Source organism: Corvus brachyrhynchos, unplaced genomic scaffold, assembly GCF_000691975.1.
Source record: "Corvus brachyrhynchos isolate BGI_N302 unplaced genomic scaffold, ASM69197v1 scaffold517, whole genome shotgun sequence".
NCBI classification, from domain to species: domain Eukaryota; kingdom Metazoa; phylum Chordata; class Aves; order Passeriformes; family Corvidae; genus Corvus; species Corvus brachyrhynchos.
Genome location: NW_008238971.1, coordinates 174,108 through 201,285, shown reverse-complemented (window position 1 = coordinate 201,285; position 27,178 = coordinate 174,108). Strand labels below are relative to the sequence as shown.

The 27,178-nt window shown below is 39.5% G+C and overlaps 1 protein-coding gene across 1 annotated transcript in view; it reads left to right on the top strand.

Moving 5' to 3' along the window:
• ARHGAP8 (Rho GTPase activating protein 8) overlaps nt 1–26,814 on the top strand; it is a 55,674-nt gene extending 28,860 nt beyond the window's left edge. Inside the window, 6 exon segments of the mRNA XM_008637169.2 lie at nt 4,451–4,479; nt 4,482–4,523; nt 15,166–15,240; nt 16,395–16,523; nt 19,432–19,535; nt 26,305–26,814. Coding sequence (XP_008635391.2) covers nt 4,451–4,479; nt 4,482–4,523; nt 15,166–15,240; nt 16,395–16,523; nt 19,432–19,535; nt 26,305–26,502 — 577 coding nt within the window. The 3' untranslated portion in view covers nt 26,503–26,814.
• The last annotated feature ends 364 nt before the right edge of the window (nt 26,815–27,178 follow it).

Below are 27,178 nucleotides of genomic sequence, written 5' to 3'. Positions count from 1 at the left end.
CAACTTATCAATGTTTCTATTCTTCGTTTTAAGCATAGCTAAACAAACATACAGATCATCAGTTATTTGGTAATCAGTTACTAACATCTTAAAACCCATTTCAGGTCCAACTCTCTTAACTATTTTAATTAACTCTAGCTGGGCCCGAATTCCTTCTTACTCTAACTTATTTCAATACAGCTAGCCTCTACCTAAAATGTGCCTCAGCAGGGAGAAAATGAAGTTTCTTCTAAATCTATGTTTCAAGAACACCGGGTCCCTGAAGTGCCTCCTTTGTGGAGGAGCCAGCACACACGCCCAGCCAGCGCTTTTCTGCTAAGCCAGTCCAGAAAGACGTCACAGAAATAACACTGCATCTCCTCTGACTGAGGACACTCCAGAGGTTGTGGAAATGAGTCAGGGACAGCGTTAGCCTGTAGCACTGCCTGAGTGATAGTTTGCGTTATCTATCGCAGCTCATACCACCATCCTGGACCAGGCAGGAGAAACATGGATTGCTTGGCAGGATCCAAAGAGAGAGGACAGAGGTGTCATTTTATTGACCTTTGAGCTGGTCTAACTTACATTAGCTGAGGTAATGTCCCGATCATTTTATCTCACTTTCGGTCCAGTAAAGTGAAAGCTGTGTCCCACAATGTGAAATGCTCTGAAAATACACATTCCAGCTCACCCCAGTGCTGCAGACACAGAGCAATCCTTTGCATGACTGTAGGGGAATATCCTACTCTATTTTAAAATACCATTTTTCTTGAGAACCTTGTTCATTTTACTGAGAACAGAACCTTTCCTTCAAAGGAAACTGGAATCCTGTAGAAAATGTTAGAAGTGCAGAAACTGTGCAACTGTACCTTTTTTCCCTAGAAAAAGGAAATGTAATGTGTAGAGTTTATTATTACAAATTATAGCCTGGTTATTTGTTTCACTTCTCTGACAGATATACTAGTTCTCAACAGGAGCAAGTGCTGTAAATAATCTGTTTGCTATTTATACACTGAAATAGGAAACACATTTATGGGTAACAACAATAATTGAAGAGCATTTGAAAAAAGCTACTAGGTTGCTATTTGGTGCCTCTGGAGTGAGCAGCTGTAAAAAAGCAAATGCAATCAGTGCAACTTTAGAGAGGCTGAGAATGGGTTCCATGAGCTTAAATTGTCAATAATAAAGATGTAACAGCTTCCAAGCACATTAAAGTCTTGATGATGTTCCCATTTAAGTGAGTTAGGCTTTTGACAAATTTTAATAAAAGCTGCCCTAAGTGTTTAGGCTACTGATTTAAATACATGAAGTAAAATCCTTTGACACACAAGGAGTATGTTAGAACTATTAGAAAAGCTAAAATTAATGTGCGTTTTTTTCCCCTTGCCTTGATTTGCTGCAGGCTTTTCCTCACTGGCATCTGGACCGTTGGCCTCAGTACTGACCTCATCTTCCACCCCCTTTTTTTCTTCAGTCCCTTACTGGGAGATACAATTTCACTGAGGATTTCAACTTTGCTTGCTGTACAAAGTGCCCCTAGAACTTCCTTCCTGGTTTTGTTTATTAGCAAGACTAGTTTATTAATGGGGCTGCACAGTCACTGTGTGTTTTGTTTTATGTTGCTGCTCTGAGGACTATGTCATGAACTTGGTCCTGGTGGCAGGAGCTTCTCTCATTAGTGAGGTTTTTTTTGTGGAGCACTCATAGCCTCTGGGTTAGCTCTCAGAGGTCTGTGATAATGGGGAACATTTAGGTGGGACTTGGTCTTGCAAGTCAGGTCATAGATATTTCTTCTGGCCATTATCATGTCATTATGATGCTGCAGAGAATCATTGCTCCAACAGATCCAGTACTGTTTGTATTGAAATTCATGGTGCCTTGCCAATGTGTAAGAACAAGAAGTTGGATAGTTTCATCTAAAGATTATACTTGCAAGCAGCAGCAAATAATGAGAATTTCTAATGTATAAAAGACCATACTTTAGGATTATCTGAATTAAATTCATTCCTTGCTGTTAGTCTTCTCTTCCCTGTGAGTGTGCTACATGCATTATAGAATTTATTTGGTCAAATGTCTGAGATTGTCGCATTGTGAACATGGTTTGTTAAATTTGGCTGTATTTTTAAAGCAAAATTTCTGTGGTTTTTTACAGCAAGGAAAATTCCCCTTTCCTAAATAGTTCATGTTACATACAGCGGTGTCCACAAAGTGGTATTAACCCATACATAGATCATCATTGAATTTTATACACTTTAGATTCTGGTATGGGTATTTTATTGAAAAAGAACAGTCAGTGGAGTGATTTTTAGTAAGGCTTACAGAAGAGCTTTGGGCTTATGTCATCCAAATTTGACAGAGGAGTAGAGCTCTCTGAAATACTGCAAACTTCTGAAAATCATTTCTTGAAAGGATAGAAACTGTAGCAGGAATTCAGTTTTCTCTTGCGTTCGGTATGTTGGTGCATCAGTTAGCATTTAGATGGTGATTAGTTATGAGCTACTCCTTACCTTATGAGGAAAGTGGTGAGGGGAAGATATGAGAATACTCTGTAAGTGAAGTGAGGTTGTAGATGATATAAGGAAATAATCTTTGATTACCAAGATGTGGAAAGAGGTAGGACAAAGGATAGAAATTCATAGCAACAAAGAACAACTTCATTAGTTCTGCAGCTTCCTTTAAAACAGCAGATTGGTCTAGTATTTAAAATAGTAGAGAGAGCTCTGGGAGGTATATCAACGTGTTTATTACAATGACATAGCAACTTGCAGTGTTTTCTATAGTGCATGGGGAAGTGATGTACAAACTGTAGTATGGGAGAATCTGGATAACATAATAGAGACACAGACTTTAGTGCCTGGGAAGAGGTTGGATGGTGAAAACAGGAAAGAAGTAGACTAGGACTGGGTGGGCAATGCAACTGTAACTAGGAGAGACTGTACTGGTCAAGGACAGACAGCATTGTGTCCCTGGAGTGATGAATGGAGTCAAAATGTTTGATGGCTGAATAACCAAATAGCATGAAGTTAATTCCCATGTCAGTTTATGAGTAAGAGAGGCAAAACCACAGGGTGATTCAGTATCTAAATCATGATCCTGCTCTGAGTCTCCTGTTGGAGGATCCCCCCACTGCCTCTGTATGCGAAGCTGAGAGTGACCAACTTCCTGAGCATGGGGACCCAAAGTTAACCAATCTACTTACCATCTTCTAACTCCATTGACAAGCATAGGGAAAACAAATATGGGGGAGAGAGATTTGACAATTTCCCCCTCCTTCCATGCTGACTTATATTGCTGTAACATTCCTTTTGAACTAGTTTTTATGTGTAGTGTAAACACAAAATGTAATACTAGACTGCTCTTTCCATGCAATGATGTTACAGAAGTTGTATCAAATACAATTACAGTTATTATCAGTTAGTTTATACTGATAAAGTAATTAGTAAGCCTAGACAGAAAGAGAAGAAATCACAGTACTTGGAAAAGAAAAAGGCCTTAAGAATCATTCTCTTCTGCAGGTGCAACTTCAGCTGGTAGTACTAAGTCTACTTTAAAATCTGAGGCTGGTCTGTTATTTTGTTGTGGATTACTATAAAGAGTAGCAGAATGCTCAGCAGATACTGACCATCTCTTTTGCCAAACTGCCGAAATTTTTTTTTTTTTAAAATAAGGAAGATAATTACAGAATTTTCTGTTTTGTCTAGACCAAAAAAATGTTTGATTTTTTTGCCTCAACTGTTCACTCATGAAAGAAAAAGAAATCTAATTTCATGGAAGTAATTCAAAGCATTAATAACCTCACTGCATTGCTTTGCCTTCAAAATAAATACTACAATATCCTTTTAATTATACACACATTGTGGCTTAAAAAGAAACAAATGACAAAGAAAAATCTGCATGATAAAAGTCTCCTAAACTTGCAGCATCCCTTGATCAAGACTTAATGTGAAGCATTTGCTGTGAACTCCTTCCTTGCCTGCTTTTAATCTGCCTGGAAACCCTGTTCCACCAACAGTGTCCAAACAAACCAATCGGAGTTGCCACCATCAGCCTGTTGTGGTTAAACACAGCTCAGCTGGGACATGCCAGTGGAGGGGAACTAAACTAAAGGAAAACTAGTCTCAAGTAGGGAGAAGGTTAGCTTGGAACATAATTCTGATGTTCTGTCTTTGCTTCCTTTTCAGCCCAGCAAATAGCACTTATTTATTTCTGGGCACTGGGGCAGTTATACAGTGCAAGAAATAAGTGTTTAGGAATAGCTCTTTGAATAGAAACCCAAGTTATTTGTTTCTATTTTTCATTCAGTGCCTGTTAGAGTTCTAAAGGTACAGGTGCCTTCATTTGTGAAGTTTAATGTATCTGTGCTCTCAGATTTCTCTCAGGTTTTTGCTCAGACTGTTCTGTCTTACTTTTGAGTCTTTGTCTATAAATGTCATTATAAGGATGTTACTTTTTTTTCCCCCCTCCCTGACAGTATCGAGGACAAAAACAAAGACGAACTAATTCCCCAGTAATGAAGGAAATTTTATCCTATCTAAAAAGTAAAGGTGAGTTCTGTGTCAAAAGAGGATGGGTTTTTCTGAACAAGAACAATAGTATGAAACTATTTAACACTCAGTGCCTGATACAGCGAAGATTACAACTACACAGGATATGTTTATATCCTGAGAACTGGAGTGGCAATTGGGTGCTGCCATGAGAGGATGGAAAATAATTATTGTTGGATTACTGTCTGATAAAAATATTGTCTGATACTGTCTTACTAAAAAAAAAAAAAAAACCACAATTTTTTTCTCTTAGGATTGGTTAGGAAACAGCAAATCTGAGCAGTGTCTTGAAATATGCATTGTAAACCCATATAATAGCGTTAGAATAGAATTAAGTACAATGTCCAATAAAAATCAATGTATTCTAGTTTTTGCTTTCAGTATTCAAACAATGTGTGTCTTCGTATGGGTTCATTTTAACTATTTCCAAAAAGGTTTGGCCTGAGTTTGAGTTTATTTAAACCCTAAATGATAAATTACAAACATTTTTTAAAACTTGTGCTGAGTAGGCTTCTCAATTGTCAAGACAAAAGGAGGCAGGCAAGAAAAACATTGCTTCTCAACACTATTGCTGATTTTCAAGAGAAAGCCTGACTTCCATTAGGTCAGTGCAAAACAGTACATATTTAACTGAGGACAGACAACACTGATATTTGCCCTCATTGCTAGGCTATGCTCCTTTGTATTTTAGTTTATCTCACGGTAAATAAGAACATTAAAAAACTCACCACTATTTTTTGTTGTATTTTTCATATTTTGGTTGTATATTTCATATTTTTTCATACCTTAAATGTACCTGATTAATGATGGGTATGGGAGAATAAGAGAGATATCCACTGCACCTTAGAGTGTACAAGTAGTGGAGCATCTGTAGGGATGCTTGTGTGCAAAACAGCTGGCTCCTTGCCCCTAAAAATTGCTGATTTAACTTCAAAATACCTGCAGTAGCCAATGCCGAGTGCTGCAGTGGGGCCAGTTCTGCTATTAAAGGTGAAGAGTGCTGTAGTAGGTGAAGAGTTCCTAACAGACCTTTTTGAACACCTCACGGTCCAAATTCAGGATTTCCACTCAGACCCGTAAAGGTCTTTGGATGTGCTGTTTCCAGAGTGGTGGTGATTATGAAAACTTTGCAGGTGTAGCTTTTACCAAATATTATGGTTGAATACAGGGAATGTAAATAGTTCACTACTAGATAATTAGAGCTTGTGGCATATATCAGTGCATGCCCCATCTGCAGATGAAAGCCAGATTTTTTTTGTGCTCTAAATTGTTATGAAACAATCATCCTTCCATATACTTAGCGTATCTTAATAAGCAAATACCTCTTCCTCACTAATCGCATAAGTCAAGAGAGCTATAATGAGGGTGACTGTGGCACTAACATTATTATCTGTTACAGCTGTTAATACTTAGAAATTGAGTGAGAATAAAGCCACTAAAATGCTAATTAAATTAAACTTTTGCCTGTGCATATGAGGAAGGCTTTGCATTCTGGTACTTTCTTGGGCCCATTTAAATATTTTAAAGGCACAGAAGGCCATCATTATGTTGTGTTAGTGGCCAATAACTAATTATTCTTGCATTGATCTGACACAAACCCTCTATGTCTTGCTTTTGTTTTTTCTGGGTGTTTTGTCTCATCACTGCTGCACCAGTTTCATACTATTCTCCCTCAACAATTGCTGAGTCAGCTCAGATATGCACAGTTTTCTGAAGCACCAACACCAATGTGCCGTAGAGGAAAAAAAAGCAAGTTATGATGGTTATGGTTAAAAAAACCCTAGGGTTGGCTCATCTTCATCACTGCATAATTTCTCCTTGATGAAATGTTTGTCATTCTGAAAGCAGTAATCATCCTTGAGTTTTCTCCAAACCTTGTCCACTTTTGGCTAAAATTTCATCTATTCAGTGCAGTAACAGCACAGCTCATAAGGGATGGACTCCTACATGATGAGACTTCTTGTCCTACTTTATGCATCTTCAGAAGTTAATGGTGGTGTAGTGCTGGCCACTGATACATAGTCCTGTCAAAACACTTCTTAGCTGAACTATATAATTTTTCCCCAGCTCTCAATCCCCCTGTGTCCTCAGGAAGGAAGATCCAGGGCTCTGTCAACATTGTTATTTTCCAGCCAAGCCCAGGTTTGCTCAGAGATGTCATATTCCCTATCATAAAGAGATTTCCACAAACCAGATTTCTAAAGAGAGATGCCTTATCAGGTAGAGTGTTTTTTGACATTCTCAGCCAACTGATGCTTGAAAGCAAGTACCTGCCATGCCAAGGCAAGTAGTAGGTGATAGACATACATTTTTTTACACTTGATTGTAGGTGTGCAGGTATCTGTTGTACCTGCTGTCTGCTGTGATTTTAACTCTCTCTATAAATCTGGAATATCTCAGTTGTGCCGTCTCCAGCAAGTGCTGGCCCTGTGGGTTGCTGACAGCCCTGGGAGGGTGACTGCTAGTGTTCTTTGCACTCCAGACATGGCCATAAGCACAATAAAAGCTTTGTCTTCTGGAAGTGACAAAAATTCACTGTCACTGCCCTGTTTCATTTGATTTTGGCATAGTTTTCAGCCTTGCAGAGTTAACAGAGTTTGGTTTTCACCCAAAGTGCAGTAGTTCCACTCTGTCTTCCATTGCTACATTTTCACATCTATGTACTTGAAATCAATTTTGAGTAGGATCATAGAAGCTTCTGCAAAATCCTGTTTCATCAACAGAGTAGGATTTCTTGAAATATCAGTGATCCTGTGGCATCCTTTAAGTCCATTCTGCACTGCTCAGATTCTTATTTCTTGAGCAGCTCTGCTGCAGGAGCTGTGCTGCTATTCAGACTAGGCACCTGCAGCGGTGTGTCCAGGCTAAGGAAGCTCTTAGTCCCTAAAGTTCACCCGACCTTTTTCACCTTACTGATTCCAGTCCCTTTGACAGATTTCATGGGGTCATGGTCTTCCTCCTTGACGTTTAAATTTTGTGCCTCAGTTCCAGACACCTCTATTTGCAGCAGCTCCTCCCAGTGTGGAGGCACTGTCACCTATACAAATGAGCCAAAATTTCCCTTCTTGGATCCAGTTTACATTTATCAGACATTTACATCCATCTGACTGCATAGTTAGATAGCTCTTTGTGAGCAAGATGGCTCTCACTGGATCCAGGTAGTAAGTCCCTCAGTACTTTTACAGAGACTAAAGAATTTGCTGTTTGCAGAGATTCATCTACATCTACTTGTATTTTAGAAACAAGAACTATTATAGCTCACGCCTCAGACAGTATTACAATAAACACAATAAGCTGAAGTTTCTTAATATCTGTAATTATCAGGTTGTTTTTTTCAAGAAGGGAATAAAATGTAGCCATTTCACCACTTTCATTCCAGTTCCACTTTAGAGTGGAAAACGTTTTTAATACTGAATTTTAAAATTCCTGATTTCGGTTTTTGTAACCTTCACAGAGAAGAATTGGTTTCCTAAAATGAGTTTGGAGTACCTGAAAGAATCGTCAGCTCATTAAGACTAAACCTCAGAGCATCTTCTGGACCAAACCAGAGACACGCTCTTAATTTCAGAAAGAAGGGTGTGGTATCATCCCGAACCCACGTGATAATTTAGTCAGGCCAAACACGCTTAACAGCACATTTCTAACTTGATCTTCATAGTAACCAGCTGTCTCGGTTTTGAAAGACAGGTGTCTGCTAAGGAAGGCAGAAGCCCCCCTTGAAGTGGCACATATAACCCCTTTTCCCTCTGAGTTATTATATTTTGAAATCAAGGGCCTTTAGGCAAAGATGTGGGAAATAGGAATAACAGTTCATTACTATATATATATATATATGTATATAACCAGTCAAACAAAACAACAGTAACTATGGCAGTAACAGCAAACACAAACCCAGTGCCAGCCTTCTCGGCTGTCAGGCCCTTTCCCCTCGGGTGCAGTTCCGCTCGCAGCCGGCAGGGGCGGATCCCGGGCTCTCAGGAACAGCAGGCTGGAACGGCAGGCTGGAGCAGCAGGCTGGAGCAGCAGGGATGAGCACAAATCCCGCAGGACAGACGAGATGTATCCAAATGGAGAACCCCCCTGGAGGTCCAGGCAGGCAGGGTGAGCACGGCTACAACGCAGCGAAAGCTCGAAGTAACAGTGAGGCAGGGCGGCCACAGCCTGGCCTCCAGCAGGGCAGGGAAAGCGGCTTTTGGGGTCCCGGCGTTGTTTCCAGCAGAAAGAAAGAACGGCCGAAAAAAAAAAAAAGCAGCAGCTCCTTTCTTTGCAGCTTCTCTCTCCCGACGCTGAGAGCGAACTGACCCCACACCCAGGTGTAGACAAAGGAGTAGCCAGGCCCGCCCCACTCCCCTTTTTGTCTTTCTTAAGTACAGCTATTTGTCCCCTAGCAACATGCATATGGGAGAAAATTCCTTTAACAGGAAACAACTAAAACTAAACTAAAACCCCAACACCAGCAAATAGAGGACATTTTTTTTTCTATGCACAGCCTCAAAACTCTCTGGTTTATAAATGCAAGGCTTGACTTGCACTAAATAAAGCTTTTTTGTGTGTGTACTACCTATGCCCTGAGAAATTACATTGCTTAATTTAATAACCACTCTCTTGTCAGAACAGTTTCTAAGTGTTTCTGGGGCGATCCTGATGCTTCACTCACAGGGCCTTTTCTCCAAGGAGCCAAACTTAGCCACAGGGTGGTCATTTTCATTCTCTGGTTAATATGTCTCCACATGTCCTCACAATCTCTTCTGTGCCAAAGTGAGACTGTAAAAGGACTGCCCTTTATGACCGTTTTGGTAACCAGTGATATGAGTAATGCCATGCTATGGAGGATAAAACTGCATGACAAAATCCATATTTTGTTTGCAAACCCCCCAACATCTGGAGGTCAGGCATCAGCTTTTGAGGGAATTTTTATTTGATTCAATACATTTATAAACTGCACTGTTCAGACCTGCTTGAAGATGTCAAATAGGTTACAAAGGGCAGGGATGTCACTCAAGCGTATTTGAAACATTAGTACACTGTCATTTGTGCTTGTTTTATGCAAAATACAACTTTGAAATATATAGGTAGGATTATTATTATTAATGTATTTTATGTTTTAGAGAGTATCCTCAAAGGTATAAACAACATGCTTATTCATGCTTTAAAAGATTTAAAACCAAAGTAACCTGCTGTGATTATTGCTAAAATTTCCAAAATTTGATAACATTTGTGTTCTATAGAGTGGCCATATAAGGAAACATCTACAGGTAAATTGCATAGAGAACTGATTACTAACAAGTTCATGTGAGATCAACAGCAGCTCAGAAATGATGGAACAATGAACTCACAGTGAAAGAATTGCACTGGGGAATTGTAAAGCAGAAAAGAAAACTGGTCCCTATAGGAAAATTATCTCACTGTAGCTCCCATGGCTGAGTCTTTTTTACCCCACCTATATTTTTGACTGGAAGTGCTTTGCAGCATAAAGTTTTTGTTCTCTGTTGTCTTGTGGTACCACAGGAGAGTCCTGGGCGATGGCTCAAATGGCTAAATGAAATGGTAATAACCATGTAATAGAAGTTTAATGATAAAGTAATACATGTCCTATTGTATGATTATAGTGACAAGGAAAGCTGTCCTTTATCTGTTCAGTAGAAGAAGCAGTGGCAAACAATGATTAATCTTTCCTCCTCCTCCGTTCCATGAATCACAACAAATCTTGCTGATGGAGAAAGGTCTGGTTCCATTTTTTTAATGGTGGTGGTAGTCAGAATGGGTAGAGATGGATGGTTATGCATTCTGAATATGTTTGGATTGCTGCAGCTTTGCATCCTGGCCTCCACTTCTTGTGAATACCTTTTAAAAATGCAACACCGGGAAAACTTCTCATTGGCCACTTGAATATTCCAAGTTCTTGGCTCTTTTCATATGAATGTTTTTACATAGGGTTCATGGAGATTAAATAAATTCCAAGACTGGTTCATGTGCCATCAAGTAAAAATGAACTTTGTAATAAGCAGTTTGTATTTTTGGTGCTCAAGCATTACAAGTAAATTATTCTCAGATATGCCGAGTGTAAACTGAGAATATTCATTCACACATGCGAAGGCTATAGACTGCAATTCAAAACTGCAAGGACACAAACACACTTTGGATTCTGCTGCTGCTCAGCTTTTCAGTAGGGCTGGGACTGTCTCTTCTCTTGCCCTCTGCTCTTGCTCTGCTGTGCACTTTCTTGCAGTGCAAATCACCTTTACGGGCTGCAGACATCCCACTCACTTGCTCTGTATTCATTGTGCAGAATGTAAGTGTTGGAATTGTAAAAGGACGAGAGCCCGAGGATCCCGACAGGGGGAGAAATGCAGTCCAAAACCAATGTGGTTGATAAGTGCAAACTCTGGTTTATTAGCAATCCAAAACCACTTATATAGTATACCAGCTTGTTAACTCCTAAGTGGCCTAAAGCTTACCACAGCACATTTCTATTTCTATATAATTGGACTTACATTGGCAAGCCTCCATAGTCATGTTATGATTAAAAGAATTTGGTGTTTACCCCTCCTGTTCCCTGGTTAGCACCTTATCAGGACAGCTGCATCGTTTCAAACTCCCTCTTTATTCCCAGGCTTGTTACTCACACCAGTGCTTTCTCATGCAGGCAGTTTCTCACACACAGGCCTTTTGCTTCTAGGCCTATTGCTTGTACAATTTTTCTATAGATCCCATAATTCTATCAATGATCCATGCCCCTGATCCTTTAATAATTGCAACATGTAAGGAAAAGGAAGGATATGCAATCTCCTCCTCAAACTTGCACTGTTATCCTAGCTTAAAAAAAAAAATCTCAAGTCTGTCTTAAACAGGAAAGTTAGTGCCACTTTGGGCATTTAAGAAATTACAGTGACAATTAAATATGCTATAAACTCAGCAGTCCTTGTATTAGAATAAATTAGTTCTGATTTTAAAAAAAATAGATCTTACTAGAATTAGGAAATCTGAAAGAAGATTTCTTGGTTTAGACATGTATTAGTGGGAATGAAAACCACTTCCAAATCAGGATGGACATTTTGTAAGAGTTGGCAGGATCCCAGTTGTAAGAAACATTTCCAAACTCAGTTTGGGACAGAAGGAATTCAGATGCTCACTCTTTGCCATTTCTCTTCTGAAAGCAGATAAATTAACAAAGGTTTTTGATGCCAGCAACCCTCAAATCCAGGATGATTGAAAGAAAAAGAATGTAATTTTCTCATCTTTCTTTGACAAGTTTCCAGCAATGTGACAGCATGTGTTGCTTTAATTTATCAGTTTTGATTTTCTGTGTCTTTCCTGTGGGACAACTAATGGGGGCAAGTAGGAGGGGAGCTAAGCATTTTTAGCAACAGTAAATAAATGTGGAATGTGACACAGTTGTGTCATGGCACTGTGAAATTTTGTCTACTCTGGTGAAAGCCATCTTATTTCAATGTGGAATGAAGTGCCTGCCTGTTTTTTTATGATTACTGACACTTCAATAATTACTCAGTTGCATTCTCAATTGCAGTATCACTTTTTATTTAATATAGATGGCTTCTTTGCTAGTCATATACTACATTTTTCTGTATAGCACTTAATATTTAGAATAAAATTTCACTCTTTTTGATCTGAGGAGTTTAGTGCAGGGTAGGAAAAGTCCATTGATCTCTATATCTATTTTTCTGGTGAAGGGTAGGGAGCAGTTTATGCTGAATTACCTCATCACATGCTCTGCTCATCCCCTCGCAGTTCTCTGGCACTGCTACTCCAGGGTGGATATTCCGTATGGACTGTGCTATTCATGCTATTCATGGCAAAACAGCTCAACTTGTACACACAGAAAAAGAAGTCTTTTTACAGAGACAGCTGAAAGGGGTCATGCTGTAAACAGGATTTGATCGAAGAACACTGCTAACAAAAATTAAATAGACTGCTTCAAAATTATTTCTTGGTAGGACAAAAATGAATGCTTTGAGCTGTAATGATCAGGATTACCTTCAGTCAGTTTTGTTTTCTCATCCTATGACTCAGGTGGCTTTGGCATGCATTTTGTCTGCAAAAAGGAAGACCCAGAGATTAGTTTTATTTTGGTGTGTGTAACCTGTGTTGACTTAATTATGGTTCTAAGATCTGGGTTGTTTTTCGCCCAGTGTCTGAAAAGGAAGAGTCAGGGTTGGAGAAGGTATTTCCAGGCTTATAAGCCTGTGTACTTACCCATCACAGTAGAATATCCAATGGGAGCCATCAGGTCCCTTTCTTCCTTCCCATCACTTGCTATGAGACCCTTGTAGGGGGCATATGCTAATGCTGTTCAGGTTGTGTGACATGGGAAATGCCACCTCTCAAATCATGGATTTAGGTGGCTTTCCCCTGACCAGCTTAAATACAGAAAGCCCTGAGAGCAATTAATAGATTTACAAACTTCTAAAGCAAAATGTCCTTTTCAGTTCATGTATATCCCAGTTCATCAATGTACCCAGGCTCATTGTTTTCACCATCAAGAGCATAATTGCTGTTGACTCATGTTTCTATTTAACAGAGAATGAAGTTAGAACCCTAGATTGATTTAAGAATTACTCTAATTTCTTATTTTCTGGTCTGAGCATCTTATATGCAAAAAATAAAAAAAAAGATGTGACTTGCTGTTGCGGTTCATTTACTATAGAAGAGTATGACTTTTTCTTTTCCCTAAGAATTGCACTAACCTGCACTTAACTATGTGTCCTGTCATTTGGCTGGGTTGCCTACAGTTGTAAAAAGCACTGGGTATATTTACTTTGGTAGTTGGCTTGTCGCCACCTGTGATCAAACAAATTGCAGTGTATTGATTCAGTTTCACCTGGCCTGGTAAGTGAGTTCTGGAAGAAGCACAGATATTGCCTGCATCCCAGCTTTTTGCAGATGAAGATAAAAGTTGCTTTTTCCTCTCCAAAAACATAACCAGCAAGAGCTTAGTGTTACATGCCATTATAGTAACATTAATGGGATGCAGGGCCAGACAAGTACAGCTATTGTCTGTGCTACACATAAATGTCTTTAATAAGACTCTTGAAAGCTTAGCCAATAAAGGCATAAACCTGTTAATAATTGATATTTATTACATTGTAGTCCTTACAGCAAGATTCACATCAGATAAAAACATTAATTATTAACCCAGCAAACCAAATTGGAAGTGTTTCTGGATATCCGTTTTCTGAAAGAGTTGTTTGTACAGAACACCTCTAGTCCACTGACAGCCAGCGTAAAATTTCACAAATTCTCTGGAAACGATTGTTGAGGACAGTGCCTTCATGAGCTAGCAGTTCCCAGCTGCCACTTCCAATACCATGTCTTTAGACAGGTTGTAATATAAATCAAATGGAACAGTTTTACTACAGTGATGTTATTTGCTGTAACTTTATTTAAGTGAAACACAAACTGATGGAGAGTAAAGCCAGGAGTCAAATGTATCATAGTTACTTAGTTCCTTTAGTAACCACGCATGTTAAGAAGCTTAGATATGGTAGTTTAAGATGTCATACTCCTTCCAGAACTGAGTGCATGGGCTAAAATTTTACTATTCAATTCAGCAGGCAAGAGCATATATTCCTGGGAAGTAACTAGGAGCTGTATTCAGCTGAACTCCAGCCAAACCTCTAAATCTAGTCAGTGGAGCACTTTCAAGTAGAACTTGAGGTCCTTGCCAAAAGTCCCTGAAACTTGTCTATGAAAATGTACTTCAGTGGTAGTTATCAGTTCTTTTAGTATACTGACCTAAATTCATGTGAACAATACTAGATGGTGAGTTCAATTAGGAATTCATTACTATTTACTGATTTTTTGTGTATGAAATACATCTGCAACCTGGGTGAATTTGCAAGAATGATTGAGTATCCTTCCTTAATGTATGACTCAATTTTTCTAGAACACAGTAGAGATTCTTGATCATGGAAACAAACCCACATGTACTTTAGTTGAAATACTCAAATGTTTCAGTCTGGCTACTTACCTGCATGAAAAAATAAGAAAGTCAATCTGGTCTTCCTCACTCATATAGAAACATACAGTAGTGCCTCCAAGGCCATGGTTAGTCTGCCAACCTCTGAAAACTGCAATTTTATGTTTTGTCACACCAGCACAGGCTAATATTTTAATTACTCTGCTTCCAGCAGGAAGCAGACAACATGTGAGTGAAATTACATTATGTGCTGGGTGTGAGGAACAGCACAAACTGGAAAGAAGGAAAGAGAGAGGGAAATGAGAGTTTTACCAAACTCAAAAAGCAAGAAGTACCACAAGTCTCAAGAAAAGCAGTAGTTCTTGCCCCCACCCTGTTTTGCATAATAATTCAGATAACTAACTTACCTTGAAAGCTGAAGTCCAAGTCAGATCCTTTGTCAACACTTTTCTTCTCTAGATGAAGTCAGATTTCAGTTAGTCCCCAATGTTAGATAGACATCTTTCAGGAGGTTAATGATAAATAATTCAGAACTGCCTCAAGACTAGAATCAGGTATTTCAAAATACCACTGACAGGCAAGAGTGTTGAGTCCCAATAACTTCCAGAGAAGTAGAAGGAGTAATGGTCTGCACAAAAATGCCTTAAAACAGTTGGGGTTTTTAAATTTGTTTTATAGTTGTTTAATTTAAAAATTATTTTTCAGGACTACAAGTAGACCTCTTCAGGAGGTCAGCCAGCATCCAGACTATCAAAGATGTGCAGAAACTCTACAGTCTGGGTAAGCTGTCATAATTTCATTGCCAGTAGTAATGTGAAGGCTTTGTTCATCCTGGTTTTGTTAGTGAAGCAGAAATGCAATTTCTTGCAACTAAGTAATCAAAGCCATTTGTAACATAAAATAATAAGTGCACTAGTACAGAAACCTGAGAGACAGCAACAGGCACTTAATGCTTACTGAATAGCAAGTCATCTCTTGATGTCACACCAGAGCTGTAAAAAATCTGTAACAGCTAATGAAGTTTGAGTCCAAAATTGTATATTTTTTCGTAAAAATTTGTCGCAATAGAGGGGAAACCCAGACGCTCAATATGAGTGATCAGCAGGACTCCGATTTACTGATTGTACAGAGCTCCTTATATACTAACAATAATAGGTTTTATGCATATTCATAACGGCACATTCTAAGTGGTTCACGTCGACTAAGCTGATCCTAAACCCCTCCTTAGTTCCCCTTTTGTGGTCAGCAGTTCTGCTTTTTTCCCTGGCCTTCTAACCACAGATATCTATTGTTATACTGCCAAAACCTAACCTTGCTGGCTCTGCAAATAAACCCATAGTTCAGCAGTAAGACTCAATGGTGGTTCAGTTATTGGGCAAGATACATGTAATATTCTGCAACTTCAGTTGTTACACAGGATGTGTGGTGCATTGTCTTATGAGACCTTGCTCAGCTAGCTGCAAGGGTCTATGTGCCCGTTCTCACGTAGCCAGCCTCTCAGATCAGTAAGCTGCAAAGAATCCATATATCCCGAATCTATATGTCCCTTTTCACGTAACCAATCCCTCACAAAAATTTGTATTGAGTTTATGCACTTTACTGTAGTTAAAAAGTCCCTATGTCATCTTGCCTCTGGTTATGGCAAAGAAATATAATTTTACCTAATAATTTATGAAATGTAGTGAAGTAATTTTGAAAGTCACTGACTTCCCTGTGAAGTCATTTTTGAACTGCCTTTATGGGGAGAACCTCTTTTATCAAAATTCATAATGCTCTACGCAAATGATAAATGAAAAAATAAAATATCAGGAGTTACCAGCAGCAGAAAGCCAAGTGATTTTCTGTTCAAAATGTTGTGAGAAACAGTTTTCAGGGAGTAGGTTAAAGAAAAACATATCATTGAACACCCTTTTTGCTTCTTCTTCTCCTTTTAGGCAAGTCTGTGAATTTTGATAATTATCATGATATCCATATTCCTGCAGTTATCCTGAAGACTTTCCTCAGGGAGCTGCCTCAGCCATTGCTAACATTTGACTGTTACGATCATGTCCTTGGAATCACTAGTGAGTATATATATGTTTGGAAAAATTTATACAGCAGGTTGAACCGGACCTGGCTAATTCAAAATCATAGCTGTTTGTTTGCTAAGCAAGGGGCAGTTGTGGATTTACAATATTATTAATACTTTGCTGCAGCCATGGATGGACAGCCTCATCCTTACCATCTGTACCAGAGCATTGTAGTCAGGGTTGCCAAGGCCCTCTTTGCTTTTTACAAAGTTCACTGGTTTATTATATATTCTACTGTATTGTTAACAATTGGATCAGACCTCTCGTGGTCAGGGCTCCATTTGTATGATATGGCCCACCAATGAGTGAGTCTCAGTGATACAAGTTGCATCAAAGCAGCTTTAGTTTCAGCAGAAGAATTGTCGAAACAAAAGTTAGATGGTTATATGATATTTATATGGTTATAGATATTTATATGTTTCTTGGGATTTGTTTTTAGGGGGTTTTCTTGGGGTGGTGGGTTTTTTGTTTTTTGTTTTTTGTTTTTGTTTTTTTTTTTGGTTGTTGTTATTTCTGTTTTGTTTTTGTTTTGGGGGTTTTTTTGGTTTTTTTTGGTTTTTTTTTATTTGTTTGGGTTAGTTTGATTTTTTCATTGCAACTATTCCATAGGAAAACATCCTGGGGAATAAAGGATCTAAATCTATGAATTATAAAACTTTAATTATGTAGCCTTTGTCAGGGAGTAGGAATTTATAATGCTCTTTAATGCCTGGGGCTGGAACACCTGAGATCCCAGAATATCTGGGAGTTAGCACCTACATACGGAGAATGAGATTTTGCCATCCAGGCTATAGCCAAGCTAGCAGGGAACCCAGGGGGCCTCCAGTCACGAGCATGCATTTTCCAAATGAAGGATTCATCTGTTCACACAATATCTCAGGGCATTCTGAAGAATAGGTCTGTTCACAGGAAGGTGGTAGAAATTGAGGGACTAAGAATAGTCGTTCAGAACTAGAAAGAATAGGGGAAATTTGGAAAATGAATGTATAAATGCTAATTTTTACTGAATTAATCTTGTCCTGACTTTCTGAGTGTGATATTTTTACTTTGTGAGAGAGTAAAAAATGTGCACAAGTCTGAAAATAATCTGAGGGCAGTGCATTGTCTAGGAACAGTGGAAGGTTTTGCTTGGCAAAGTGCCTGTGACACATTCATCCCATGTTACTGTTGTTTACTTGTGTTTTCAATTTTGACAAAATATTTTGGAAAGTAGAGTTTAAAAGGATTACTCCTTGGGCTTTCTTGTGTGCATGCAGTGTGATGTCTGCTGTCTTTTACTGATGCTGTGGTGATATTCCAATTTTCAAAGATCTTAAGCTTGAAAGCCAAGCTGGACCACAGCAAAGGTACCTTCTCTGTGAATAAAGTGCAGAAGGAAGATTTGAAGAGGTGTAATCACAGACAGCTGTCTTGGGATGATTTGAAAATTCTCGTTCTGTCTTCTGGAAGAGTGTGTGTGTGTGTGTGTGTGTGTGTGTTATGCATCTATTACATATCTTAACCTGAAAACCCAGAAATACAGTACTTCTTCTGCTTTACAGCAGTCTGAAATGATAGTGAAACTTTTCTATTTACTCTCTTACTTGAATTTTTTTAAGTGTTATTGGTGGGAGCTGTGAAATAAATGAGCTGAGTGACAGACTTAAAAATTAATAAAACCTTGAAGTTTATAAAAAGATTATAAGTTTAAGTATAGAAATATTTAAGTATATATATATAGAGTATGTATAAATATATAAGCATAAAATATTATAAGCTTATAAACTTATAAATAAAATAACGTTATAAATGTGATAAATATAATAAACTTATTAAATGTTTATAAACTTACATTAAAAGCTTATAAACATAAAAAATTTATAAAAATTTCATGACCTTTGGTCGTGAAAACTGCAAGCAAGATTTCTTTTACCCAGGATTGCTACACTTCCTGCGTTATTTATTCCGCAGAAGGCTGACAAAAAAACTTCTTGGGACACAGACTAGTGTGTTTTATAACTGATAGTTTTGCAGTGGGAAAAATGTCACCACAGTTTATCGCAGTAAAGCTTCATGCATTTAGTTCAGTGCTTTAAGAACAGTTAACATGCTGAAATTTTGCACATACACACACATCCATGTGCAGAACTCCCAGGGAGAGAGAGAGAAATGCAACAGATGCAGAAAAAGTGGGCTGCTTTAGGTTTGGCATGATTAGCATCATCAGATCTTCCTCCAATTTGGTGTTAAACTTACAGTACTAAAATAATTACAGTATCCCGGGGGGAAAAAAAAAGAGTCACTTGATACAGTATTTGAAATATGAATGTCAGTGTAATTCTCACCTGGACTGTCTAGATGATGCAAGAAATTTGGGGTCCAGATCTGGTTTTGCCTATCTGTAGAAATGAACCTGCTTAGGTTCATCTCTAGAAAATTCTCAGCCACTCAGATGGCCATCTCATAAATTCTTTGCCATGACAAAAGAATTTCCTGCAGAGTGACAAAAGTGTTTCTTTTTCAGTTAGTAGATTACCAAAATAGCACTTTGAGCAGGACTATGTCTCAGCAAGAATAAAACCAGACAATAAAAAGTAGATGTCTCAATTCAGTGCATGGAGAGATAATGAGATTCAAATCAAGACCTTTGAAAGTCTTCTGGTGAAAAAAAATATTTTGGCTGTTTCGCTGCATTGAGAAAATACTCTAGACATTAGTCTTAGCCAGATACATAATAATACAAAATGTGACAGAGGCATTCAAAGGAATAACCCTCACTGTCACTGTGGTCGTGGTTAGTAGAGCTGAATTTTGTGGTCAGTCTTTCAGATGGATATAAAGTAATTCCAGCAGATATAAATAAGGTGTTATTTCTTGGTAATATTGTGATGCTTCAGAGTTAAGAATGACTTTGACATTGCAGGTGTGGAGAGCTGTTTACGAGCCACCAGATGCAAACAAATCATTCAAGGACTTCCTGAACACAATAATGTTGTTCTGAAATATCTGCTATGCTTTCTCCATATGGTGAGTATGGGGAAAATTCTCAAAATAATTTTATTTCTAAATCTGCTCCTGTAAATTCAAACTTTAACATCTCCATAGAAGGGAAAACTGAATAGTTTAAATTGTCTGGTGAGGTGGTTGTACAGTACTTGTTAGTAGACTGAACTTGGGGTACAGAACCCTCCAGCTTTGATACGAGTCAGTGATAAGCCATAGTCTGGCCATCCCTTCACCATGAAATTCTTTAGATGTCATGAAAACTACTGTGCACATTTAAATGAACTGTGCTGGCACTGGTATATTTACAAGTCCTGTTCCTTCACTCCACATTCACAATGTATGTTGTTTTTTATTTAGTTTTGTGGGTTTTTTTCCCTATTTTGGTGTGAAAAAAGCATGAAAATAGTGGTTGTGTAATTTTAGGTGCTGGAGAAAACATAGGTGAAATCACCTGTTTTCCCTGAAGTATAGATCTTGGGCAACTAGAACACCAAATAAATTAGTGTTATTTTAGAAAATTATATAAATATTAATAAGCTTTAGAACAACCATCAGAAAAATATTTTGTATTAAATCTTTAAAATAGCATTTTCCTGTTTAAAATAGCCATTCATTACTAGTGTTAAATGAAAAACTTAGAATGCAAGGATTTTGCAAGGATTTTTTAATGTTTCAGGATAAATTTAATCACATGTCTTCTGTCCTACTTTTTGATTTGCTGATCTCTTTTAACCCATTTCTGGAAAACCCACGAGTCTGAGGGTTTGGGGAACATCAGCTGTTGAATAGTTCTACATTCAGCCTTGTGGCATAGTTTGGCTGTGCAGAAAAAGACAGTCACAGGGCTTCACATTTCCCTTCCTTCTACCTTATGCAATGCATCGCCTTTTTCAGACTGCAGTTTTCAAACGTAGGTGCCTGAAATGAAGGGTCGTGGTGTAGGTGACACCTAAAGCAAATGGTCTGGCCTTCAAAAGCCCTAAGAGCCCACCGCAGCAATCATGTCTAGGGAATGATACTGATTTTCACCAGTGAGGTAATTGGCCCTCAGTAGCTCTTCTTGAGCTACAGTCATGTTTGTCGTATTCTAGCCAACAGTGTATTTCAGAAACAAGTGTATTTAATCCCTTTTTCCATCAAAATACTAGCAAAAAGCAAGATTATTGGATAAACACATCACTATAACCAGCAGTTGCTGTAACACTCACGTTTTCATTTACTGTTGTCTAGCTGAACTCTAAAGCTATTAAGGAAGTCCTCATGTCATTTGCTATTATTTTAGCAACTGATATAGCTCCTCAGTGTTATGAATCGCGTAAGTTATGAATCTACTACTTTGTTCCAGTAGTAGATGCATCATCTTAATGCACTTCTTCAGAGCTGAGCTCTTGATATGTTAAGGAGGTGTGCAAAAGTACCACACAATATTTTCTGTAATTGGGCAATAGAATATAGCATTATTTTTAAGTAGGCCTTGTTATGTCAAGCACAGCATCAAGTGATACTAGTGCTCAGATCTGCAATTTTTGCTGATCTATGGGTTTTCTTCCTTAATGTCTCAGGGTATATTTGCATTTGGAAGGGTCAGGGGAACATGAAACTTTCTCAGAGCTAGAGATTTCTATTCACTGCAGACTGGTGTGCTGCACAAGCTTCCACAATTCATACTTTAACGATAATCCCAGTTTTTATCTGCAAGCACAACCTTCTGCCTTACATATAAGGGGCAATTTAATTCTTCCATGAGCTGAGTCTTGGGTGGTGCAAAAGGTACTTGTAGCAATTTCATAAAGTGGGATGAAATATAATCACTAGATACAGGTTTTGAACACTCCAAGTTTGATACAGGCTTGTGAAAGAAGAAAAAAATATCCCTATTTTCTCTGCAGTCTCAACCCTCTTGCTTAATGAAACAGTGTAATCCAAGAGTGCTACAGCAAGACAGGACAACTTGTACAGAAGTAACAGACTTGAATTTAAAAAATAGGTCCAAGTTCTTTAACTTTAGATTAGTAGTGATTTTGCCAGTAATGAGCCCAGTGGTGAAAGGTATAAACCATCCCATCTCTACTTTGCAGTCCACCTGGCTGCTAGAGAAGGATTTGCAGGGTCTTCTTGAAGCTGCAGTGGACTGAGGTCCATTGGCAGAAATGGGCAACCAGGAGCAAGAGGGCAAAGACAGACCAGTTTTCACAAGCTAGTCCCTGAATAATGCCTGTGAAACATGTCTGTGCTTGCTCAGCTGATTGCAGGAGAGATGAGTGTGCACTAGTGCTTGTGTTGCACAGGCCCTGCATTGCACTGGCAGTGGAGTGGATTTATGAATGCACATGCAAACTTAAAGGGCTCAGAGAAGTCTCCTTGCAAAGAAGAATTCTTGGCAAAGCGCTCTGAGGGCTACAGATACCCAGTTCTGAAGCCAGAAACCATTTAGAAGAATGCTGTAATTGTATTTTTCCATGACAGTCTAAGGCTAAAGAAGCAGGAGAGTCTGTAGAAGCTTACATTTTTCCTACCTGCTGCTGACTTCTGTCCCTGCAGTCATGCCTCATGTGGGGGAAGAGTGGATGACTTTCCTGAAAGAACCATTGCAAAAACTCGCCAAATTCAAATTGTCAAACCTGGACCAACTAGAAAATGGACAAGGTTTGGGACCCATGAGCTGTGCTTCAGATCTGCAACCAAAGGAGCAAATTTAAAACCAAGTTCAAGCTGGAAAAAATTGCTCTGAATTAATGTTTTGTCTCAACCACTTGTCCAACTGAAAAGTGTAATTACCTTCAATAAAGCTTGAGGGTGGCTGGAGATGATGGGGCATGTTGGGAAGGATTAGATGACTCATGGAGCAGATAGAAGCAGTTGGCACATCTGCAAAGTAGCTGACAGTGGGTGGTAGAAACTTAAATTTCAGTCAGTTTGTGGGGGTGTTTTAATATCTAGTAATTTTCTGTTGAAAGTGTTTTGCAGAGTTCCTTTGAGCATTGTAATTGAGCAACCAAAGAGATGGTGATGTTGTTATATTTTTAAAACCTAATAGGGCTGTTTCTACCCTCTGTATTTCACAGTTTAAGTTCATTAGGTAGTGTAATGACTGCTTTACTCCTGTGGTATCCATGAATCATGGGATCATCAAGGTTGGAAGAGACCTTCAGGATCGAGTCCCACCATCAACGCAGCATCACCATAATCACCCCTAAACCATGTCCCAAGTGCCACATCCAGACACCTCTGGAACGCTTTCAGAGATGGTGACTCCACCACCCCCCTGGGCAACTTATCCCAGTGTCTGACCACTGTCACTCTTTCAGTGAAAAATTATTTTCTAACTGGCACAAATTGAGGCCACTTCTTCTAGTCCTTTTGCTTGAGACATGGCACAAGAAGCAAACCCCCAGCTGGCTACACCTTCCTGTCAGGGAGTTGTAGAGAGTGAGAAGGGCCCCCTTGAGCCTCCTTTTCTCCAGACTGAGCCCCTGCAGCTCCCTCAACTGCTTCTGGTACTCCAGGGCCTTCCCCAGCACCATTCTCTTCTCTGGACACCCTCCAGCCACTCAATGTCTTTCTTGTCATGAGGGCCCAGAACTGCCCTTGGGACTCAAGGTGTGGCCTCAGCAATGCAAGCACAGGGGGACAGTTACTTCCTGGTCCTGTGGCCACACCATGGCTAGGACAGCCCAGGTGCCATTGGCCTCTTGCCCACCTGGGCATACCTGGACTCATATCCAGCTACCTCCTTTTCCCAGATTTCCAGCCCCTCTTCCCCAGCCTGGAGCTGCAGGGGGTTGGTCTGATGCAAGGGCAGGGCCCAGCACTTGGTCTTGTTGAACCTCAGACCACTGTCCTCAGCCCATCCCTCTGCAGAGCTTTCCTGCCCTGCAGCAGATCAACATTCCTGCCCAGTTCAGTGTCTTCTGTAAACTGACTGGGTGTGCATTTAACCCCCTCATCCAGATCATCAGTAAAGATATTAAACAGGACCTTCCTCAATACTGAGCCCTGAGGACACCACTTGTGTCCAGCCACCAAATGAATCCATGAGTGTGCTAGGATGAAAGTATGTGGTATCAAAAATCATCATAATTTTCTAGGAGGAGCTGGATATTATTCTGGGATAGTGAACATACATGTTTTGCATTTGGTGATGTGGAACCAAAACTTCAGTGTTTGTTCCCAATGATGATTTTTGCAATATACAAGTTTTATCTCTATAAATTACTTCCTTACAATATAGGCTGTCATTACTTAATAGTTTTTCTATATATGTTTCAGTGAAAGGGGGAAAAAACCTAACAAAGTGAAGCTGTGTGATTCTTTGTAGTGATCCTTTCCTATGATGTTCAGATGATTGCTTCAAGGATATGATCTAGGTCTCTGGAAAATTCAGCTCATCAAATTGACAGAGCATGTATTTTCAATTGAAACAGAGATGATGGTTACTAACTTTGTGATGGAATCAAAGAAGGAGTCAAGGGAGTTAATTCCAAATGCTGAATGTGCCTTTTGTATTTCTTAGGTAGAATGTAGCTTTGGGTTGCAGTTATTCAGAGGGGTAGCCCATGAAGAGGTTGGCTAGCTGCATGCTGTCCTTACAGGATCTAGTGCTGGAAGAACACATCAGCTGCTTGTGGTGGTGTAGATGGAGTCAATATGTTCATAACCTTTGAGAAAGAAATCTGGCACTGAGAGTAGTGAGGGGGTTGAAACGGTAGGAAGCCTGATTTCTTTGGAAAGGGGTAAAGTCAGTACCAGTAGTGTGGCAAGGTTTCCCTGCTTGCAGCTTTTGGTGAGCCGGTGAAGATTATTGTGTAGAGTTCAGTTGCACACTTTTTCTTGCGTCTACTAAGGAAGGGATTGCTATGTATTTTGGAATGAAGCAACATTGCCATGTCTCTCTTGAGCTCCTATGTCATCCCCATTAATGACTCACAGATAAGGCTTAGTGAAGCTCTGCCTCAGTTGATAAAATCACTGTTTCATTTTATCTTCAGGATTTTCTCTAAGAGGACATGTTGTGGGTATTTTTGTTGATCATTTCAATGTTGACTGTCTCCTTGAAATGTTTATAGAGTGGTTGCAGGTGGGGAGACATGGTATAATCTTGGAGTTGGGAAAATTCTTTGAAATAGTTAACGTGAAGAGAAAAAATTAAATCTAGCTCTATAGCAAGTCACAGTGGTACTGCTTTGAGCTGAAATATTGGCCTTCCAAAGCAACATCTGGATTAAGATGTGTGTATTTCAAGTAGTGCTTGAAGAAGCTCCTGTATACAACTTGTGGGTGGAAGGTGTCAGGAGCCCCAAAAACTAGGTGAATACAACTGCAGCAGGTTTGGCTCCTTCCAGCCTCCACTGTGCTCCAGTACTATACCACATGCTCTTTGTGCCATTCCAGACTACCTGCCCTATGTACACTTAAGGTACTGTCTTGGGATGACTTTATGATGTGTATCCCATACTGCTGTTCTATGCCCAGAAATTAATTTTGTGCCTTTCTATGCCTTTAAACTGAGCCTGAGAAAAAACCCGACCAAAACTTTCAAAGCAGTTTTGCAGTTTGTTTTCATGTTCCAAGGACACAGAGATACAGATTCCTCTTGCTGCTAACAGCAGCGGAGGGAGTGGGGGGAAGCACCCTGGCTTGCTTTCTTTCCAGCCAGCTTTTGGCCAGGTTTTCAGCTCCTTTTCCTCCAGAAAGTTGAACTTTGTTTTCCTGGGGCTCCGATTTTTCCCTTCTTCTCTGCTGGATGGTTTCAACATCAGAATACATTGGGAGGACTTTCCACCAAGGCCTTGGCCCTGGAGGTGGGCCCACCACCCCGTCCCAGTGACAAGGAGGGGGAGAGAGAGACTACAGAAGGACTCTGAAATTTTCCCAGGTTTCTCTCAGCAGAGAGAGAGATTTTATTATTTAGCATCATTATCCTTTTCCTGTGTGTTGGTTAAATAAATAGTTTTTATCTCTTTCACTTTCCTTTGAGGAAAATTTATTTTTTTCCTGAACCTGGTGGGGGGTGGGGTGGTTGTAACCTGCTTTCTATCAGAGGATATTTTCCTCCAAATTTGCCCGAACCGGCACAGGTACCTTTCTTAAGGTACAGCTCTTCCTCGTGCTATAGAAAATACAGTGTGATGGGCTGTAGCTCTCATGATATTTTAGAGACTTTCCACTGAAAGAACCACCAAAACATAATTTGTCCATGATCCCCAGTGTACAATATTACAGAGTAAATGCAGCCTGTATAAGCCACCAAGGGCCAGAAAGCAGCCCCCAGCCTTGTCATATTTCTTAGTAAACAAACACCATTTCATTGTCCAGCTACCTTCAGGGTAATACCTAGTTCTGTGTCTCCTTGTTAACAGAGTGCTCCTTGTTCTTATCATTTTCCCTCATCAGTTATTTTGGCACTAGCTTAGTTTTTGCTACATTGCTATGGTATGAAGTCCTCTTGTTTGAGCTGATGTCATCTGAAGCAGATTAAATTCCTTTATGCTGTTTTTCCCCACCCCAGCAGAGATAACAATAGATTCTATGATAGAAAGATTGAAAACAATTAATTTTCTAGCACAAGGAAAAAATTCAGCCTTTTTGCTTGACCTTGTGTTATACTCAAAGGACACAGCCTCCAGTGCCCTCATTGCTCTGGGCTGCCTTGTCAGCCCTGAGGGTAAGAAACCAATGATGTACGCATGGCCAGGGTCTGCTCCTCTTATTGGTTCCTCTTCCATATAGGATCATGTTTTGTCTCTTGTCTCCTGTCTGCATATACCTATTCATGTTTATGTTTTGCCAGGTTTCACAGGAGAGCATCCATAACAGAATGACAGCATCCAGCCTGGCCTGTGTCTTTGGTTTGAATTTGATCTGGCCATTGAAAGGAACCACCTCCCTGAGCGCTCTCGTACCCGTGAATCTCTTCACTGAACTGCTGATAGGTTTCTACATGAATATATTCAATTCCCGAACAGTGCCTGGTGAGATCTTGCCTTAATGCTCTCAGAAGGGAAAACGGAATAAGGCTGCCTGAGGGAAAGGTCTCTTGGATGAGACCTCTGTATTTAGGGCTCTCCTGTGAAAAAAAATTTCAACATGGAGTAAAGTTTCTGTATCTTTCCAAATACCAAAGATATTGGGAGAAGACCAGTGTTACATATATTCCCATCACATGGGGAGAATATCAACGTGAACATTCAAAGACAAATAGATCAAAGTGAATCCACTTGCTAAACTTCAGCAGCTGACAAAAATTGATATGTTAAAAAACCCTGTAGATACAAAAATGCTGCTAGCAAGGATTTTCTTGCTATTTTCTAAGTCCGTGAGAGACTTCTCTCACGCAGAAGAGGTAGCAGGGAATGTAAACAACCAAGCCACCTGCAACCTTGGAAAGTCTTGTTTATGGTATAGTAGAAAAATATTTTGAGAATGGATGTTTTAGGATTTTAGCTAATCACCCCCAAGGGGTGGCTGATCCTTTGTCCAATTAGGCTATGAAGAAAAAAGTCTATAAAAGAGTTTGTAAAATAATTAAATCAATCAATCTTGCTGCACAATTCCTGCCTGTTGGATCATCTCTCCTCCTCCTCCTCCCTATGGCTGCGGGACACGGTGATATACCCTAGTGCCCAGGCCTGTGGTAGTATTTGGTGCTGCCCGACGTGATCTGC